The 22,662-nt window shown below is 39.7% G+C and overlaps 1 protein-coding gene across 4 annotated transcripts in view; it reads right to left on the bottom strand.

Annotated features, from left to right (window-relative positions):
* Positions 1–22,662, bottom strand: part of celsr1a (cadherin EGF LAG seven-pass G-type receptor 1a) — a 118,481-nt gene that overhangs the window by 52,782 nt on the left and 43,037 nt on the right. For 3 of the 4 annotated variants that reach the window (XM_036577356.1, XM_036577355.1, XM_036577357.1), the window contains exons 2-6: positions 15,622–16,260; positions 12,379–12,601; positions 10,396–10,511; positions 7,780–7,868; positions 2,056–2,136 (exon numbers count right to left, since the gene is read on the bottom strand). In XM_036577356.1, coding sequence (XP_036433249.1) covers positions 2,056–2,136; positions 7,780–7,868; positions 10,396–10,511; positions 12,379–12,601; positions 15,622–16,260 — 1,148 coding nt within the window. The remainder of the gene's footprint in view (positions 1–2,055; positions 2,137–7,779; positions 7,869–10,395; positions 10,512–12,378; positions 12,602–15,621; positions 16,261–22,662) is intronic. The other variant, XM_036577358.1, reaches the window with a different exon arrangement.

The following is a 22,662-nucleotide window of genomic DNA, read 5'->3' as shown; positions in this document are numbered from 1 at the left end:
TAAAACGTGCACTGAGAACACTCTGTTTAACTACAGTGTAGTACATCAAACAGTTATTTTAAAAAAAGCAAAGAAAATATGGTTTGCCATGGTAAGGATCCATTAGAGCCACTTAATGTTACATTCATCTAAAAACAGCACTAGGGAAGAAAAAAAGACACAAATACAAATACAACCATCCCTAACCCTCCCTGTGAGTGCTACCACAGGCGCATTTGGCATAAAAAGCAAAGGATTTATCTTTCAAAAGTTCTCTCATTCTCTCCAAATGCAGAGCATTGGTCAGTTCTGTAACATCTCTTTTGAGGCAAAACCTGGCCCTCAACATCCAGCCACTGCCAAAAGCCACACTGGTGTACCATGTGAGTGCAGGTGGTGTCAGGAGCAGATAATATTCCAGACAGTTTTTAATGCCGTTTGTTACAGCGGTCACCGGACCACTGCTGGCAGGGGAATGTGTCATCGGAGAAATGTTCTACCAGCTTATAGAGCCGATGCCCTTTGCTTTAGAGTGCTTTAGAGTGGTTTAGAGTGACCTCCTGCAATTCAACCCCCATGTTGCGTACAACAATCACACACCTGTGCTTCAGCCTCTCCTTCCTTTCGTCTGTTGCTTACTTCTTTTAAGTTTGTGCTATACGTTTTTTACAAAGGTATACAACTGAAACCTTGATTTAATTTGAAGACAATTATTTAGGAATTGATTTAATTCCACTCTGAAATTTCACCACGGTTCGGTTCAATTCGGTTCAATTAGATTCCATTTGTTTTTTAGGATGATTCACAAATGTGAGTGGAGGCCCTATTTACACCAAAGAGGAATACAGACAATTAAAACAATACACCAAAAATTCTTTTTATAGTTATGTTTGGAAATAGCTAGAGCATTTTACTGTGTAATACTGAATATTACTGTAATGGATTTCAATCAAAAATTCATTAAATTTTTGCATGTATAGATTATTTTAAAAGATCAACCAATTCAGATATCTTTGTAGAAATTGTTAGACGACAGTGTCTGTGAGCTGAAAATACAAGTGTTCTGACTGTGGCTCATTCTATTACTATGAAAAAATGTTATACAGACATTCTAGATATGAGACCACTATAGTTAGAGAGGGTAAGCCCTGCTCATTAGGAATGCACTTGTGTATGAATTTTGGGCTAATGACAATATTTGATATTTTTCATGGACATATGTGCTGATGCTAATAAATAAACATTAATAAAATGTAGACAGTGGGAGTAGATCCACCTGGATGAGCATTAAGAAAACATATTACAATTAGTTTTACATGGTTACAAATGTGATAAAATGAATAAAGCAGTGATATTTTAGCAGAGTAGCCCAGCATCTCCTAAAAGTTCCAATCTATCAGCTGAAACTGATAAGATTCCCATATCTTTGTGCATCACTACTGCAGAATTTCTGAGGGCTTTTGCCACTTGCCACCAATAATACTGTTACTACCATGCAGGTTTCTATGATGTGAACGTTACTTTTACAAAGAAAAGGATCCCAAAAAAAAGCCTTAGTTCACACTCTTTTAAAGACCAATGATTCCACAAGCCATTCTAAGTGTAGCCAATAAAATTAACTATATTAATTAACTATATAGAATCCTAAGCCAGAAACCTATAATAACATCCATATATACAAATCTGCCCCAGGACCATTTATTACGCTGAACTATTATTAGTCTTGTTACATAAGAACCTAGTACTTAACGTGTATTCCATATATTTCAATTGTTCTTAAAATATTTCAAATTTTATCAAATCCTTATTGTCTTTATATTGGCAAAGATCTTTTTGAATGCAAATTATACGACTATAGCCAGAGACAGATATGTGGTATTTTTAGGATGCTCTTGGTCTAGTAGGGCTGATCTAGGATCAGTACCGGTGTGTATTTCTACACTGCTCACATCCAAACTGACCCAGAAACAGCACTGCTGCCCCTAAAGGCCAGCGAAATGTAGAGGGACAAAGCTAGAGGTGATTTAGCATCGCCACCGCACAGCTAGAGCTAGACTACGGGACAGCTTACTGTACCTCCTTATGGGTCAGCTCCAGCCAGGCTGTATAGAGCGGGACACGCAGCACCCCACTGGCGTCCAGCAGGTGCAGGCTGTCCTGGGTAGACCAGAGAAAAAGCCTCAATTAGAGTCTAACGGAGCAGCCCCCCTGTTTCTCCTTTCCTCCTTTCTTACAGGTGTGTGCGTGCACGTGTGTGAAAGAGCAAGGGTGGGGTGGGGAAACTGTCTTTAAAATTATGAGCAGACACTAGTAAAATCAGACACAGCTGTGAGGTACCAATGCACCACCGGTAAACTGTTTAACAGCAGCGTCTGTGTTGATAACCTCTGCACTTGGTCGACAGAAGGCAGTTCAGTGAAGAACTGCAGTCGGCCTTCATCAAACACAGCCCGGCTGAGCAACTGAGCCAAAGTCTTAACCTTAAGCAGATCAAATGAATACGTGTAAGGATGGACTGATACAGAAGTTCTGGACTGATAACTGATAAATAGCATATTATTGTGGCTGGTTTACATTGTTGGAGTTTGGTTCTCGAAGATGCCGTTTTGGCTTTCTCTCCTTTATTTATGAAATGAATGTTCAAAAATGATCAAACCTACATTTTTCTTATCTCTGAGAAGACACAGAAGAGTTACAACCAAATATATAAAAAAATGCCTGACATTAAATTTTTATTTTTATTCCCCATGTATTTAGATAAAAGAAGACAAAATCACATCAAATCACCTGTAGTAAAGAGAGTGGCTTCCTTTAAGCGAGATTTGTAGTCGGCTTAGAGGACAGCTCTTTTTACTACAAGTGATTTGATGTGATGTTACTTTCTTTTACCTAAATACAAAGGAAGTATGTTATGCATTGTTTAGATGGTCCCTTAAGGACAAAAGCATTGGTGATCTGTGTTCCCAAAGAGTAGGAGTTTCAGCACTGGCACAAATGGGGCACCAAGTTATCACCTGTTATGCACCACTACAATCTGTGCATGGCCTTCAAGGATGTGCACAAAATATGTGTGTATGCGCATGCATGTGTGTGTGTGTGTGTGTGTGTCTTAGACGAGTGAGGATGAGTGACTACTGCGATGCACCATTTACGCACTAAATGTACAAACTATGAGATCTGCTTAAGTGGACATGCTGCCTGAGCCATTTTACAACACAACAGGCTTTGCCACGTTGTGGTTATCCTTAACGTGTTAAAGATCACAGTCATGCAAAAATTAAGCAAAAACATAATGTCTCATATAAAACATCCAGTCATTAAAAGCAATTAGCAGATCGAACACAAGGGCAGAATATATAAACCGATCAAAAATCCTATTCAGTGACATCCTGTTACTACGTCCACGAGCTAACAAAGAAGTTGTATGTGAATAAATAATACATGCTGATACATCCTGTAAGCTTATCCAGGTTTAAACATTTACTTTAGCTCTTTTGCTTTTCAGTTAAGTTATCGCTGAGCTCTTTTGGGTGCTCAGCATGTGACAGAACAAAGTTAAAGATCCCATATCTTAATTTCTTTTTACCTGAGGTCCACTCATCACATTTGTGTGTGTGTGTTAGTGTTGTTTTTTTTTTTATTGAAAGTAGTTGAAATTTTTAATTTTTCTTTTTCATTTTTAAAAGATATTTTTGTCCTTTTGTGCCTTTAAGACTGATACAGACAAATGATCTTGGTCCTGACTGGCTGCCCTGTATTTTGAAAGAGTTTAAAAAAAACATCCAGGCTAAAACTCGCCTTATAACTTCAATATGAATGGTCGGAGCTAAACTGCTGTAAGTTGAATAAGTGCAGCGTAAATGCATTGGTTTTCGTGACACCACAAAAGGCTGCTCTTGTAGCATCATTTCCACATATGAGCTGTATAGACTGTGGAGTGAACAGTACATTTTGAATTGTTAACAGTAAAAACTGAAAAAAACGAAGTTACAAGGTTTTTATATGACATGAGCAATATGTACATACTTATTATGGAATTTATGATGCAATATGAATTCTGAGGATGTTTTACAGCAGAGAGTGGAAGTTGACTTGCAGCTGCTACTCAAACTGAGGTCTGATATTTGGAAAATACTTGCACCAAGTGACGGGCCTTTTTTCCCCAGGCCTCCTCTTAAGCACTTTTATCTTTCCCTAAGAAAGAACGTCCACTTCCTGCCACGTAAATGTCAAAAACTGAAACAAAAACTTCTTCATCTAAGAATACCTCTCCATCTGAGGCCTTCCTGTTTGGCTGAGCTGTCCCAAACTGCCCGTCACCCCACAGAGGAGCCTCACAGCTCAAATAAAGCAAGAATTCCAGACCAGAATTTCCTGCTCTTTTCATTGTCGCATCTTAAATGGAGCAACTGCTAAATCACCAGTACAAAGGCTGTTGCCTAGTGTGTGTGTTACCATGTCATTGATCATGTGAACCTCTGACCACTAAGGGTCAGGGCAGAGGCTTCTCTAAAGGCCAGAAGAGGGTGCGTTGGGGCATTTCTGTATGTTCACCCTCTGACCCCATAAATCAGTGGTGGGGCATTAAGGATGGCTGGTCTACTTCATCTCCATATGAGTGCTCTTAAGCTTAGCAGAGCTGCAAACGGCTGCAAAAGTACAGTCAGATTCCAGAGAAATCCACAAGAATCCAGCCAGATTTCTCTCTGAGCCTGTGCTGGGTGAGCAGTAAGCTTGCAATGCTTCAACTGATTACAGAAGAATGTCTGAATTAGGGGTGTAAAAATGCACTGATGCATCATGATCTGTAGGTGGCCATATAACTGCATTAACTTTAGAGTTAGAATGGCCTAAGTTAATATTTTTTGGATATTTTTATGTCCAAAATAAAATACCGATTATGTAAAAACAGTGAAAAACATCTTTGCTTATAAGCTTATAAACAATTTTAGCTTATAAACAAACTGGTTTGATAAAATAGTAAGTTGTGAATAATAATCATGTGTGTCACATCCTGTTAACTCATTATATGAAGTTCAATAAAATTAAAGTTTTTAAATATAGTTTTACAATTAATTCTGAGTCGTACCAAACAGTACAGAACCGAACTGAATTGTGGTCAAATTTGAGGTAATGAAACAGTAATGAAATCACAGTATGAGGTCACATTTACGTCCCTGTTCTGAACGGATCTTAAGGTCCAGACGGGCAGACCTGCTGCTGTCATTCTCCTGCTTGTGTGACGGCTCTTAATGGCATCTGACCTGACCAGCCACAGAGCCTCTACCAGCTGCTGGACATCTTCACAAACTCTCAGTACAAATGAAAGGCACTCTGTGCGTGTGTCAACAATTCAGTGCTGTAAATCACCACCCATAAACCCTGGCAGCTGCAGGCTGTGACATACTCAGAGCATCTCTTGCATGCCTGTCGCAGTGTGTGTGTGTATGTGGGTTTGGAGTGGGGTAGGGCTGGTGGAGCTCTACTGCCATTAACCCTCAGAAGTCTAAAGTCTTTACTATCATTCTGGTATACTGTTTAAATATAAGTGCAATTTCATATAATATAACATACATAACATATTAAATATAACAGTTTCATTACCATAACTGTTAACTGTCATGATAGATGTCATAATGTTGGACTGCTAACTAGTGTACACAGCAAGAATCTGCATGTGATATAAGCCGTCATGACATCAAACACTGACATCTGTCATGACAATTAACAGTAATGGTAGCAGATCTTATTCTGACATCTGCCATGACATGTTTACGACACAGTTATGGTGGTGTTATATAGCAGGGATCAAGTAAAGTGTTGCCTGGTTTTCTTTCTGCAAAACAAGATACAAACAATAACTTTTCATCAAATTTAAATCATAATAAAATATCTCCTCTTTCACTTACAAACACAAATGTGGAATGAACCGAAAGCTCCCTTACAGGAAAAAGCCATGAATTTCACATGTGAATTACACATGCAATCTTTCACATTTCATGTAAAAAATGTGATCACGTGAAAAAAATATGCAATCACGTGAAAAAACGTGTGATCATGTGCTGTTTTATGTCTCAAACAATTCACGTGTTTATCTGTGAACAAGTGATTTTTGCAAATTTCACTTGTGACTTTTCTGTAAGGGTTTAGAATCTGCATGTGAACTTGTGAGCATACTCTTGACCGACGGTCTTCACACTTTTTGGGCACAACTACTGCCTATAAATGTTAAAAGTGTGTGTGTGTGTGTGTGTGTGTGTGTTGTATTCAACTGTTACGGTCATAGAGAACGAAAATAAGAAAACAAACAGCAAGAACAGCAACCCTGCCCAGACAGGCAGTATGAAAATCAACCGCAATGGTTGCTACAGCAACATCTCGCTAAACACAACAGCTACAGACGGTACAGATACAAGCAGACAATGATCTACACTGTGTACAACATTGCTGTTTCACATTGCTACTTCTCAACATTCAATGCATGCAATTTGTCCTGAAATGAACATTTCTAATCCACTTGCCCCTTTAGTAAGTTTTCAAAGTGGCACAACTTTATGAATAAACCAATAAACACACCATGGCTGTCATACAAGCTGGTCAGTGTTACGGCCCAAACAATTAAAATCAGCACAGAAAAGGGCACGTCAGCTTCTTAGAGGGATGTTAACGGAACCAGTACTGAAACGTGAGAGCTCTTCATTGTCTCAGGCTCTAAGAATGACCTCTAACTTACGCTCACTGAGAGCAGGATAACAGTCCTTAAGAAACATAAACCATATACCAGGCTTTGTGTTCACGATCAAGCTTACGAAAGAAGCTGATCTAGGAACGCCCTTTATACCAGCATGTTCGTATCCGTTAGCATGCGCTAGAAAGAATAAAATGACCCAGAATCAGAGATAGTGCTGTAAGATTGTCTGTGAAATATGAGCCAGCCTCTAGCAGACTGAAGGAATGAGTTTGGCAAGTCCCAATGGCGTGTTTGGCGTCTGATATTGTGGGGTCAGAGGAAAGAGGAATCAAAGGAAAGTAAAAAGACGCTTGTGCCTTTTGTGACGGAAGCATTGAAGGCTGTTCTCAACCTTTACATGAACGCAGTGGCCTCCAGACAAAATATAGTCTCTCTACTGTTTTTTTAAGTAGGGATGGGCACGGGTAATCAACAAAGCGCTCATTACATAACTATCTATTTTGAAACACTTACATGAGGATTTGATTGCATTCAGTCACAACAGCATTAGTGTGGTCAGCTACTGATGCTGGATGATGGAGCTCCATCACACCAGAGAATACAGTTCCACTGCTTCACAGCCTAGTGCCGGGGAGCTTTATACCCTTCTAGCCGATGCTTGGCATTGGGCATGGTGACCTTAGGGTCGTGTGCAGCTGCTAATCAATTACTTGAGTACTCTACCACAAACTTACTCAAACTGCCTATCCTCAGTTTGAAGGCTTTTCACAAGTGCGCTCCAAACTAAACTTAAAACAACTTTTGTTGAAGTTCAAAGCAAATGCATTTACTGCACATGCAAATTCAGTACATCCTTAAACTCCAGGCTTAGTGTCAAGGCTTATTATTTAGTGGCTACTGTGAATTATTCATTAACTTCTGTAATTATTATATAAGTTATGAGAGTGAAGAACGTAAGGTCCATGGAGTTCAAGTGGTTAAACTAGCCTGATGCTTTACATACATACAGACTTCCACTGATACAGCAGGGCTAGGGGTGTGGAAGTGAACTGAATGACCTGTGCAGTGGCTGAGAATAAACAGAAAGAGAGCAGCAAGCAGCCTCTTACCTTGTTGTAGTAGTGGAGTTGAACAGAGTGCCACTGGCCATCACTAACTCCACCAGGTACGAAAGGTGCCACAGTGGTTTTAGCCTCTCCTGAGGGAATAAAAAGAGCAACATGATTAAAGAGAAAAACCACAGACTATAATGCATCCTGGACAAACATTTACACATTTACAATACAATAAAATGTTTAACAGTAACTATGAACATAATTACTCAATGAAAGATCAGTTGGCAGTTTGCCTGATGATGCAGTTTAAATTATCCTACTGCTTTCCTATCCTATCCTGCTGCTATATATATATATATATAATGTGTGTGTGTATATATATATATGTGTATATATATATATATATATATATATAACTAAACAAAAACAAAAGTTCCTTATGTTTTATTCTTTTCCAATATGTTAAACTCAATAAATAAATATAAGCTGTGCACTAAACTTTATATATATATATATATATATATATATATATATATACACATATATATATACGTCTTTGTAAAGACTTTTGTATTATTGTTTTTTTTCGTATTTTAAAAAGCTATGACTGTTTGTTATTGTTCAGCTAAGTCCATTTTTATTGTTTGCCCATTTTCAGAAACTGTATTTTCATTACTCAATTAACTGTCAAAATAATCAGTAGATTATTCGCTTGCTAATATAATCAACAGTGACAGGCCTGGCTGCCATACCAAACTGCTGAAAGTGTGTTATGGCATGTCATTCTTCTTTGGCAAGTTCTTTTTATCAAATATGTCCTTCTTTCTCTTTTGTCTGCTCAGTAATAACACGCTGGTTCGGTCTGGAGTCATGTAGAGACAAGAGCACAAAGCAAGCTCACACAGTAGCAATCCATCATGCATGCAAGTGGCAGGGATTTCTTTGCCATCAATAGAGTTCATTCAGATGGTTATGGAGCACCCTCGACAGAGATTTACACTGGCTTTAGAGCCATATTTACCAAGGGCAGGAGCTGCTTGGCAGGCACTAACAAAAGAATCAGTAAACAGTAACCAAACAGTGCGGCCTGGTTCGCAAGCTATCTCAACAGGGCCCTCAAGACACTCTCAAAGTTTTCTTCATTAATTTTGAGTATAGCATAATCTCCTGCACGGTGAAGTCACCAGGACTTCTTGTGGAAGAAAATGCTGTGTAGGACTGTAAAGCTCTAATTGGGTACAACACAGACAACAAACCACACAGTACGGTGCTGTCCTTGTCTCTTTGTTATGGGGAAGATTTATGGAAACAGGGGAGACATCAGAGAAACCTTGCATGTCTACTCTGGTTTAAATGTGGCTACAGGAAGCTCAGAAAGGTGCATTTTGGTATGAATATATGTGATTTTGCATGTGAACACAAGTGCCTTTGTGTATGTGTCTTAGAGGGTGGCCAACACGGCAATATATTACCGCTAAAGTGGTAAATTATGTCAGAATACATTCTGAGCATATCGTGGACATTGTCATGCTTAAAAAACTTAACACTGAGCAGCTGCAGGTTTAATTAAAAGTAGAGAATAATTAGTTCAGTTTAATTAGATCTAGTGCAGTATAGTAGTAGTGGGCCATTCATGCTGCACGACTTGCTCAGTCACCAACACCAGAGGGCCTGGCTGTCGCAAACAGCGACTTCTCATCTGGTACTGAGAGCATGAAAGATAGCATAATGTTCATGCAATACTTACCACACTCATAGGTCATAGACAGAAGCACAAGTGTCTTGGACACACAAGAGACAAATGACTTGCGAAACTTCAGACCTGAAATGTTTAGCATTGTTTTTGCCGGGCCAGAGGATCTGCGGCGAGCATACACATAGGTTTTTCTATTCCATCTTCCATTGTTCAGTTCTGTTTTTATTATTTTGCTCATTAAAAAAAATATTTAATTTACTTCGGATGTTAAATATGGTTCTTATTAAGCAGGGAAATCATCAAATTGTGCTGGGCACCATCGAACACCCCTGCTGTAGACTGTTTTACAGTGTAGAACAGCAGAGTTAGCTATTTCCAATGACCAGTGTAAGTGTGGAGGTGTGGATATTTAACAACTCATAAAGACTAAATTACTACTCAGCCCCCCCCTCATAAAAACACACGCAGCAGGATCACATTACATCTGTGAACTGAAACACAGCCATGTAGCCCATCCATTACAAACCTGCAACACTCAGTTAAAGAAATAGTTAAGCAGAAAATCAAGTTTACACCATTTTTTCTCTACCCCAAATGCACTCATCCCAAAGTTTGCTTTTTTAGTTTTGGAGCTATGAGAAAAGTAATGGAAGCTTATATCCCACTGTATGACAAACTGCTATCTATGAAAATGGACAAAAGTACCTTACATAGCTAAAAACAGCAGCTGTAGACATCTTAAAGCCTTAATCTTATCTCTACTTTCATTCCTTATTAATAAAACAAAATGTCATCCTGTGTCAGTTACTTAGCCGATCGACTACATTTAAGGTAAGGAGAAAATTGTGTAAAACACTAGGGCATCCAGCGGAGATGAACTCAAGCCCAACTGTTCACAACTGGGCTGACGAATAGGTCACTGATGGTGATTCAGCATAAACAAGCTGTAAAACAGAGTTACTGCAGAGACACACCTGCTGAGAAGGTGAGCTGAATCTGCTCATCGATAATCTCCACAGCGATGAAGTCGTGCTTCTCGTTAAAGCGTCCGTTGTAAAGTAGCAGGGCGTTTCTCTCAAGTGTAGCGAACCTGGAGAATTGAAATGGAACAACAGATGAACTTCGGCTTCTGCATTATTCTGCATTACTCGTAACAGTTTTCATTCTACAAACTTTTTAGTATTCTTTTTTAAGTACTATTTGGACAGGAGCAGTTTACATAATGTGCAGTAATTATTACCAGTGCTTCTCAATGATTTATATCTATGACAGCAGTAAATTTTAAGGACTGCACACTCCTATGTCAGTAAAGACTGTGGCGGCTTTTAGCTACTGTAAAAAAACATAGAAACAACCCTTGGTTATATTATTCATGTGTAAACTGCCATGCCAGAAAATACGCTATGTGATGTACAGACACACTCAAAGAAGCATTTACTTGTGTTCTGTGAGGCCCAAATCAAGCCGATACATATTGTCTTATCTCAAGTGTATGACTCTAAACATTAAAGCATAAGGTGCCAGAAAAAAGGCTGATTTTTATACAGCGAAGTTGACTGTTGACTGTACATTTCCAAGCTAATGACAATGCTACGGAGCACTGCATTTACTTAAGCGACAGTTATGGTAACAAAATTATAACTACATTAAATGACTGGGCATGTTTTCCGCTTGTGTTTACGTTTTCTACTGTGTATGGAATTTCTACTAAAATCTAATTTATACTGAGATTTCTTATCCTGTGCAAGTGAGTTATAAACCTTATATGCGTCTTGTGGTGAAATCACAATACCCCACCTCCTTGTGTAAAACTAATATTGTCAGGGACTTCAGGGAGTTAGTTGCCACTGTTGCCCTTGGCCTGCTCATTAGGGGCTCGGTAGAGGATATCTGTAAAGCTGCTCTATGACACAGTCTGTTTTTAAAGGCGCTATACAAATAAATCTAAATTTATGACAGCGACCATGTTTTTTTCCAAGGATAAGAAACTGACTATTCTCAAAGTAGGTGAAATTCTGATGGGTAACAGAAAAGAAACAAATGCAGTTAAATGGGCTGACTTCACCATTAAAACCATAGCAAAGACCTGCTCTGAGTTTTATGATATACTTTTAAGGACAGTGATAAAATGCACTTGAGGAGTAAGACAGGAGGCAAGAAGGAAGGCGAGAGAGGAAGAGAGCGTAAGGCCAGTGGTCCTGAGACAGGAAGTGGCTCCTCTGGCATGGGCGGCTCTCCTCTGGACCGCAGCGGAGAGGGCAGCGGAGTCAGGGCGCAGCTGCCAGAGGAGGCGCTCCGCAGGAAGACCCAGTCGACCAAGCAAAACACTGATACGCTCTCTCTACACGGACCCCATCCTGTTTTCAGCCACACAGGGGAGCCTACATATTTCTCCACTGACCCTTTCTGGACATTTATTATGCTGGATACGCTACCTCTGACTTAAAAGGAACTCCATTTAGTCAGGAGAACGCTAAAATAAACAGACAAATTAATCACCGTGATGTCCTGCCTTAAAAACGGACCCAACAACTGACAGTTTCACAATGCTGATATTCCCTACAATACTGTCTATCTAACAAAATCGTATGGTGTGGACAGTGTCCATTCAGGTGTCACTTTTTTTGGAATATCTCTAAGGAGAGCTACCTTGCTCGTTAACCTGATGGTTTACAGATCAGGTAGTTTAGCTTTCTATGGTATTATTTTTCATTATTACTTTTATATTTCTCTCTCTCTCTTGCTCTTTCCTCCTATCTCTCTCTCTCTCTCTCTCTCTCTCTCTCTCTCTCTCACTCTCTCTCTCTCTGATTCTCCTAGTAGTCCCAATGGTTAGGTCACACCTATAAAACCACAACTTCAATGGCTTTTTAGTGCTCTTTGGATTCATTTTCAATTTCAATTTGAAATTTTACAACCCATGTAACAATGCATTTAAGCGTAACCCATTTACTCACATGAAGGAGACAGTGAAGTGGAACCTCTGCCTCAGGCCTCTGAAAGTGATGAAGGACTGGCCGGGGAAACTGCGTGTGGTCATTTCACAGTAGGGCTTCTCGTACTCTCCCGTTGGACACTGGCAAATGAAGCCGCCCACCAGCAGGTCCACACACTTCCCTCCGTTCTTACACACACCTGGGACGCAGCGCCCCGAGCGAGCGTTCACCTCGCAGTGCTCACCTGGATCAGAGCAGGTACAGTTAGATATAAGCAGACAGATAATATCAAGCCAAAAAAACAGCAACAGACAATTACAAGAGAAAGACTTTAATTCACTGAAGCACATGGACCTGACAAAATATTCATTTTTCTAATATTGCTGATCCTTTGTAAGCAATGATGGTGAATGAATTACTATTTTCACTCTAGACACACTGGACAAAAATCAAAACATTGACAGACCGTGTCTTCACTTCACTATGTGCTGTGCTCTTACACTACACATTATATTTTATCTAGTACCTGAATTTTTGTAGGTTAGTACTATTTTAAATCAAACACATTGCAAAAAAATGACCTCTTTACACTATGTACAGCAGAATACAGCTGCTGTGCGCAATCAGTCTGTAATGTTTTAATTTTCCAGCAGTTCTACTATGTCATCCAGGTGTAAACAGTACTCTATGTCTCACTGCATTTCCCAGTGTGAACACACTACTAGAACTAGAAATATCTAGCACGGAAGTTCTCAAGCCTCAGTTTCAGCTCTCCTAACAGGTCTATCTTCAGTGGCTCCAGCCTTGCCAGCTTTGCAGTTGGACTTTCAGCCTAACAGAGTTATGTGTCAACCATTATCCTGACAAGAATCTGGACGGGGGCAGGTATGCGTGGAGAGGGGGACAGGATGGCCGTCCCTGCGCTGGTAATGACCCATGCTTTCCTCGGGATAATCCTCTTTCTCTGTGGGAATTAGACGGATCCATTTCCCCCTGATGTGAGAAAGCGAGAGCGAGGGAGACATCGAGTGTCCCGGCTGTCATCGGTGCTATAATGACCACAGACTATCTGGAGTTGACCTTCAAAGCACAGGGTGCGATTAGAGTGAGGAGGAGGAGATGATTAGATGGTAATTGTCCTCGATAAGGAAGCGAGGGGGAGGTGGACAGGGCGAGGAGAGTGACTGACCCTGGTATCAGATACATATAACAGATGCTTTATTCACCTCTGTGAATAAATGAGGGAGCCTAGTATCTGAAGAACATGGATAAGGAACTTGAGGAGAGACAGAAGAATCATCAAATCTCATGACAAACTTTATTAAGCTCGAGCTTTTTCGTGGAGATTGCTACCCATGAGTTTGTAGTTATCTATACTGATGACCAGTACTTCTTGTCTAGCAACCAACTCTGGGGCAGAATGCCTCTGAACAGACCCATCAGATCATCACCCTGGTCCTGAAGTACCCTTGTCCTGCATATTTTCATGTTTTTCCTGCTCTAATATATCCAACTACGTAACTGATTAGCAAACCCCTTCTGGATTAGGACCAGAGCTAGAGATAACTGCTTTGGACTGACAAGCCCAGGGCTACTTTGAGGCAGCATTCCTCCTGCTCCTCCCCTTTCAAATCTCATCCTGTGTCAGAGAAGGGGTCACCATGCTTTGATAGCCCAGGCACAGCCTCCACAGAGCAACACTTCAGAGCAGGGCTGCAATGATTACTCAGTGAGTCGAAAAAACAGTAACGCTTTACAGTAGCTACATGTAAATAAATCAATCATGGCATATTCATAAACAGTACAGTAACACTCCATTAGAATTAAAAAAGCATTTTGAAACATTCATTAAATATATTCATTAGAGTGTAATATATTCACTGAGATGTTTAGCGTATACTTCATAATATAATCATGATACATTAAAATACCCAATCCTTCTTTTAATGAAACAAACACAATACTAAGGACATCGTATTCAAAAGATGTACATATTTCCTACATTGCTGCTCCCCTAATTCTGTTCAAAAAACATTGATGTTTGACACAAAAATGGTGCAACTTCAAATTCCTATACCATAACCTGTGCGTGAGTTTCATACAATATTCACTAATATTTCAGTAGATCATCATTTTAAACACTTTGAGCAATAATGAATGTAATCTGGCCTTCTCTTGAGTAGTCTAGCCATGTTTTTAATGTCACAGGGTGTTTATTCCCAAAGTAAATTTTTATTTATTCATGAACATCATGAAGCAGAAAACAGTGTTTTTAATTCATTATATGCTCATTACTCACTAATGAATGTATGCAATGAATGTTTCAAAATAATTAAGTAATTGTAATGAAGTATTTCTGCACTGTACATGAATGCTTTACGCAAATGTAGTTACTGTGAAGTTTCACCAAAAAAACAAAAGATGATGTGCAGTTTTACTCTCACTGAGTTGTTTACTTTTTTAAAAAAGTGCTCTATAGGCTGATGCTCTATAGGAGTGTGAAGTGAAGACAAATTAATATACCAATGAAAAAGGCAGTTAGGTTTCAAATTGTGTTTTTAAAACTTTACACTACATTTTGTAATCAAAAAAGGAAAACAAGAAGTGAATGTTTTATATTGTATCAAAATTGTTTGTTTTGTGATTGTGTGAGGTGGTTGGGATAACTAACGTTCTGGTAAGCCCTGTTCTATAATGCTTATATTACGGTCATTCTGATAGATTACAATACTCGACAGGAAGTGTGGGGGGCGACATGGATCTTACTGTTTCGCTGAAGTGCCAAATTAAAAATCAGGTGATGCACAGATGAAACTTAGAATGATGAAAATGGCAAAGGGAGAGGAATCTGATTATAGTTAAAAAACAAACTAGCTGATTCATCAAAAAATATTTGATAGTTTCAATCCTACTCTAGAGACAAGAGAATATCTTCTATTCTGCAAGCTGCTCAGAAATAACATCGCCAAGTTTAACCTGTGCTACTCTTAGCCCTGTGCCCTTTTGAAGGAGGTTATATCTCAAGAGGTTTCAACAACTTTGGGCCATCAGCTTCAAGACTTGCTATTTTCACCCAGATATTTCATTCATTTCTAGGGTTAAGGTTAGTGTTAAAGTTAAGGTCATCCACTCACTGCACCATCTGCCATTTGTGCAGTGTACACTTCTGTTTCAAAACTTAGGCTGATGACACCAACAACTGTGGTGATGTACGATGGAGTAGCGCTGCAAATGGCTGTGTTACAAATGTAGCTGCAAACTCACCAGTAAAGTCTTCCAGACACTCGCAGGTGTATCCACCTTCCCGGCTCCTGCAGCGGCCGTTGTTGCGGCACGGCCCCGAGTAGCACAGGTCAATCTCTGTCTCGCAGTAGTCTCCCGTGAAGCCAGCAGGGCAGCGGCAGCGCAGTCCATTGATGGGGTGGATGGGCCTGAAGAGGACGGTGTCCGAGGCGATGAATGGCGGAGAGCTGTCGAACTTTAGCACGGACACACACTTCATGTAATTCTCGCAGGGTTCACGCAGGCAGATGTTGTCGTCGAAGGGCAGCACACTCTGGCTGGAGATGTGCCTCAGCAGGGTCCGGTTCAGGTAGATCTGTTCCTGCAGTTCCTCGGACGGGAAGAAGCGTCCAGGGGCACCGCCAGGCAGCAGGGCTGAGAAGGTGACGTTGAGGATGGAGCCGCCCACATCGCTGTCGTTCTGCACATTGAAGACGAAGACGCCCTCACGGCTGGTGGACAGCACGGCCGCCACGCCCTCGGTGAACAAACCCAGCAGTGGAGAGAGGAAGCGCTCCTGGGACATGTTCTCCAGCCGCACCGTGATGCTGTTGGTCAGCATGTCGTCTGTGATGATGGTGACGCGGAGTGTGCAGAGTGCAGTCACGCGGTGGAGGCCATCTGCAGACAGAAATGATAAAAATTACAATCATGTTTAACCAATTAGATGCCTGAATGCTTTGAAAGGGACTCACATTCTCCTAAAACTCGCTCATATGGTTTATACAGTGCTTATACAGACTTTTTTATGTTGGTTATAACACTATACCACTAACTGTTATTTATAAAAATGGACAAAAGCTCGGCAACAGCTCCTACTTCTGTTTTAGTTATCCAGTGCCCTTTTGTTAACCGTCAGTCATATAGAGTCAGAAACCACATAAGCAAGTCCATTTGAGATTACTCAAAACAAACTGAGGCAATAAAGTGAGAACCTGGGGGGGGTCACACTGATGCATTAGCCTCTACATGCATTACATACACATATACATATACATACATTAGCCTCACAGCTCCAGTGCAAAGATACAGAAACTCATGACACCAAACATGTCTTGACTGATTTTGCCAAACTACTATAATTACATGGTAAAACAGTGGTGAGAATAAAAAAATGACCTCAGAATGACCTCTGAGGCAACATTCCTCCTGCCTCATAACACAAATGACATGGTCTAGACGTAACAGTAGCAGGATAGTAATGGAACAGTTGTGCCGTTGAAGGGCCTGCATGAAGCCTGCAATCATGATAATAAGATTAGAACATACCACTACTAAAATTAGGTGGAACAACCAGAAACTGAGGTCTATTCTATTATAGATAGATTGAAATGTGTACCAAGGGCTCCACCCCCTACATAGTACCTCTGCTACACCACCTTGTTCCGATAATTGCTCTATTAACATCCAAAGCTTGTATGTTCTTGTATAGAAGTACATCTTCATGCTGCTTTCCAGGTTAACACCTCACAACGACAAGACCTGGAACACCATGCTAGATGTTGTTTTCAGGCTCTGCCAAAAATCCTGCTCTGCAGAGGCTTAGCGGCCTGACTGTGTTTTTTTAATGCAACATCACACAGTGAAACTGCATTAGCCAGGTGCGTTAGCCAGAAGATCTACTTCTGATCCTACTTCACACTGTCCTCTTCTAACTGAATGAATCTAACATTTCACAGCGGACCGTTTAACTCACAGGCCTGCTGAGACGCTGTAGATATTACTCACGCTTAACTGAAGGCCTTATATCATTGACCTAAAAGCTGTTCAGCACTGGCAAGGGAACAACTGTGGAACAGGTGGAGTATCTAATTAATACCCTCGGCAAAACAATGCAGCTTTTAAAAACCTTTCAAACACAGCGGAGTCAGGTTTCAATGTTACATAGCACTGACATATCTCACAGTCATAAAGCACAGGGAGGAGGAGGAGGGGAGGGAAAGCTGTCACTGCCAGTAAAAGGACTCCTGCTCAGTCCAGCCTGGTGTGGCGCTTCATTGAGAGCGAGTTACTGTGTTCCTGAATACAAGACTCCAAAAAGGTAATCCCAAATAAAAAAAAACCCTTCTTAAATTATTTCAAACAGCATTTTCAAATCATTCCAGTTCTTATTCAGTTCCTGCATAACATATTTCAAATTCCAAGAAAATGATCCCAAATTCCAAAAAAAACTTAATTTCCAAAAAAATTGTCACAAATAAAACTGTTCTTTACACAGTAGATCATCACTTTGGGATCTATATGGATCCTTCAAATCCTTTTTCAGTGCCTACAAATGAGGCACCAAACAATCCCAAATTTAAAGGAAATCTTCCCAAATTCCAAAAAGGATCTCAAATTCCAATAAAATGATCATAAAATCTATAAATTAATGAAAATTCCAAGGAAATGATCCCCAAATCCAAACAATTAAAAAAATTGTAATCACCTTTTTTGTAATCTTGTTTGGATCCTTTGGGCCTTTATTTGACTTTAATAACAGAAAACTCTGAACTAAATCAGAATTATAGTAACACAGTTATTCAAATCCAGCACATGCGATTCCAAAAATATACTAGATTTCAAAAATATTCCCAAATTCTAAGAATGTTCTTTTTTTTCACAGCATCATTTCACAGAAGTGATGAAGACACAATAGAGGGTCACTCTAGTCAATGGCTATTGTTTCTGCACTGTTGACAGAGACCTTGTGTGTGGGCAGTTTGGCTAATCAGCAAATAATGATTCGTTAGATCACTATCAAATGCCTCTATATCTCTGTGTGCCTCTTTAACAGTACTTGATTTAGCCTTTTCAATGGCTGTGTGGGGTCCAAACACAGCACCATTCTCTAGCTCCTTTTCTGAGTGAAGAACGGCAGCAGGTGTGAGTGTGAGGTGCTGAGAGGAGAAGAGTGGACGGGTCTTACTGGAGGTGAGAGGTAAAACAGGGGTGAGAGAGAGAGAGAGACAGTGTCAGTTACAGTCAGTCACCGCTTCCCACCTGCCACTGTGTACAGCTACAGCACTGTTATTCCACATGCTGCTGCAGATTAGACAGCTGATATACCACATACACACACACACACAAGTACACAATCCCAAAACACTCACCTCACTACCACCCCACCCCCACTATGTGCTTAATGCACTTTAATCAAAGTAACAACAAACTATCAGTATCTTAATCAGTGTAAGATAAACAAACTGCATTAACTTGCAAGCACACACACACACACACACACACACACACACACACACACACACAATTTCCAAAAACACTCACCTGACAGCTGTCTCACACTCACTACGCCCTTAAAGGACCCGTATTCTTTTGTGTACTACATTTTTTCCCTGGAACTTGTATTTATGTACCAGAAACAGTCCTAATTCATTTCTACATCATCTACTATCGTTTTTCAGCCTCTTTTAATCACTTACAATTAAACAGGCTGCTTTTGTTACTGTGCATTTAAGCAGTTGTAGCTCTATAACTGAGCCCTGCTGGCCCACACCCACTCTTATCACTTGCCCACCCAAATTGACTGCTCAGAATTTACTTTCAGCATTAAAGTCTTGTTGAAAAAAAAAAACAAAAACAAATTAAAAAACACAAACATGCCCTCAATAAACGTGACATATTTGCAATCCCATTTTTTTAACTTTCACCAATAACCGTAACTGTGAGGCCTTTTCTAAGCATTGCATCATCCTGAGCCACCAACACACTCTCAAACACACAGCTATCAGCGCTGAGAAGGAGAAGTATGAGTTGATCCAGTCCAGCGTTAGCAGTGGTACTATCAGCATTCTGAAGAAGGATTGGGAGCATATAAACCGACTCATTTTAAGAACAAAACTAGGTGAACATACCATGAATTCTTTGATAAATACAGCAGCTACAATTATCCAACTCAGAACACAATCATCAACCAGCTCGTTAACACTGTAGACATAAATGCTAGAAATCACCAGTATAATGAAGTAATGTTGGTCAGTAACACTCCTGTGTGCAAAGAAATAGATACAAGTTCATTTTTTCTGATGAGTTTTATGAGTTTTGGTTGGCTATCAGTCCGGTGTCTCCTACTGCAGGTTTTTCATACTGAAGTGTTTGAACGGCGCTTAGCAAACGCCTGGGTTGTGGTTATATTTTGTTTTTTTTAGCTGTCCCCCATCCACAGGAGTGAAAATCAAGATTCAGCCCACTTGTAAATTGTGCCCATCTAAAATGACAATCCTGGTGCTGCTAATGCCTTTAAGACTGATCGAAATGAGCTCTGTTCTGATTGGCTGCTTTATGTTGCACCTCAATCAATTCAGAGAAACTCCTAGTCAGTTCAAAACGTAAAAACTGTGAGTCGCAGAGGCCGAGTGCTGCAAAAGCAAAACTGCATGAACGCCCATGAAAATGTCTGTTAGCGGTGGGCTTAAGAAAACAGTAGCCAGCCTATTTCTGCTGCTGAAAGCACAGCTCAGCTTTACTCCTCGGAGAGCTGACAGACAGATTTGACAGACAGGCTGCTGCCTTTTCTAACTGCCTGTCTGACACCTTTAGCTTTAGCACCTGAGACTGCTGTCCTACTCTTTACTCAGCAGCAGTGCATTGATTGAAGTAACATGTCAATGCCAACAATTCACAGCAAACAAGAGCAATACACTTTAACATTTCAACACAGTTGTTGTTATGTATATATTGCTGCTGTTTGGAACAAAGCATTGTTTCTTCAAACCGTTTATAGCAAAGGCTAAAAACTGAATCAAAGTAAATCAAGACAAAAAGATTTTATTCCAAGTAATATTGGACCATGTTTATTGGTCTACTGTTGCATAAAATGACCACATCTATGATCAAATGGTGTGGAAAAGTTTTTTAATTGAAAAAAAGATGATACATGGATAATTACATATATTAAAATGCAAAAGCAAAAAAACATAAATGTTAAAAATGTTTAAAAAAAAAAATACAACGGGAGACTTCATGTAGAAACTAATAAATGGAATACCCAAAGATATTTGGTTACATGCTACACTATTAATAATAATTTGTCAATGCAACCTAAAAAAATCACTCCATGTGGTAACAAGTACTTGAACTTTTTTTATTCTACCCAATTACATACTTTGATTGAAACAGAAGTTCGTTCAAAGTATTTTTTTAGTTGAATGAAACTAGTTAATTCACTTGTTACCACATTACATATTTTTTGTGATTAACTGATGAACAATTTTTTTGAGTGCAGACATAAAATGCTCAGGTCTCAATAAACTGACGCCAGTTAAATCCTACATAGTGAAGTGTATTTTTCAAAGTAAGAAAATCGGTGTTTTTCCCACACTGTACCTCCCTGATCAGTGTTTTCTGACCTAGTTCTTGTGGACAACCAGACATTTCACACCTCAGCCTTAAAAAGCTAGTCTGGTATTTGATTGGTTGGTTCAGGTGTGTTTGCAGCTGGAAAAGAGCAAAAAAAGTGGACCATCTGGGGATTTCCCATGACGTTCCAGCATATTCAGCCTCAGCTGCTGTATTTAGATCAATGGCCGGGATGCCGCCAGTGTGACATGTAGGGCGTGACTGGGGAGAACATGGCCATCATCTGGGCTCATATAGCTCATATACATATAACGCCTGTGCAGGAAAGAGCTGCCAATGTGTGAACATGATAACCCCATGGTAAGAGAGAAGACTTCAATGGGTCCGAGGAATAGCATGAAGAGCCAAACACATCAACACACAACATATCACTACAGCACTAAAGTTTACAGCTGACATAATAATTGAGTTATTTTATTCATCAAATGTAAACAAGTAATCAAAAGATTTTTAAAACAGGCTCAACAGTAAACATGCAATTAACAGAATAACAACCAAGCATGCAGAGCCTGTCAAAGATTCCAAAATATTTTACTGGAAAATTGGGAAGCCTTTAAAAATACTTCATTAAAAATATAAAAACTAGGGCCATCAAAGTCAATGTGTTAATAACGAATGCAATGACACAATTACTAATGCCACAAAGTTTTTTCAGTGCTGTTAACGCACCTTTCTAGTTTGACCCTTCGAATCATCTGTAGTAGTGCAGGCTGAAGCCCAGCTGCTAACAGGCTGTATATCTATGACAGAATCCAAGATTGAAGCTCTCTCGTTCGAATACGCCTTTTAAATGGCTTTTAAAGTGAAACAGGACTTATGTTGGACAGTGTTCACAAGAGACCGGCTGATAATTCAACAAGCAGCAAACTAACAAAAGCAACAGCAATGTGGAAAGCTCCAGTTCCTCGCGAGACCCTCTATTGTAACATGAATCCACGAGCTGGTGCGAGTGATTACAACCGTGGAGGAGTCCGAACCACTGAACGTATATATGATATATGCAATCTCTGATTGGAACATGCAGCCACTGTTGCTTTCAATAAATGTTGCTGATGAAATGTGGAAATTTATAGAAATCATAAAGCTTTATTACACACTTCTATAACCTAAGAATATCTCTACTAGATTACATTGAAGTCGCTGTACTTACTGAATAATAAGCCTTAGTGTGTAATAAGTCTGGGATTTTAACAGCCCTAATAAAGCTATACAAAATAATGTGATTAATCATCATTATTTTAATCGTTGGACATTCTCAATTAAACTCTCTGTGGCAAAAATGCATATGGATGAGTGTCTCTATTAACCTTTCTACAAAATCAAGCAGTGGAGTTTGTTTTGGGAAAGCGAGACAGTCCAAGTTAAGTTTACCGACAATGTCATATTACTGTCATAATCAAGATCATAAACACCTTTCATATGATTTACACAGCCACATACATAAACGTAATGCAATTTAATCAAAGTAACACCAACAAATTATCAGTATTATCTTAATCAGCAGAAGATAAATGAACTCTGTAAGTGCACCAATACAGTAAACTATCAAGCAATAATATTTTATAGTGATATTATCTGTTTTCAACACCAGCGGATGACTGAGCCGGTTATTGTGTATGTGTCTGTGTTAGTGAAGCAGTGATGTGTAGTAGTGTGTGTGTGTGAGCA

This window comes from Colossoma macropomum, unplaced genomic scaffold, assembly GCF_904425465.1.
Source record: "Colossoma macropomum unplaced genomic scaffold, Colossoma_macropomum, whole genome shotgun sequence".
Lineage (NCBI taxonomy): Eukaryota > Metazoa > Chordata > Actinopteri > Characiformes > Serrasalmidae > Colossoma > Colossoma macropomum.
This window is presented reverse-complemented; position numbering and strand designations above follow the sequence as displayed.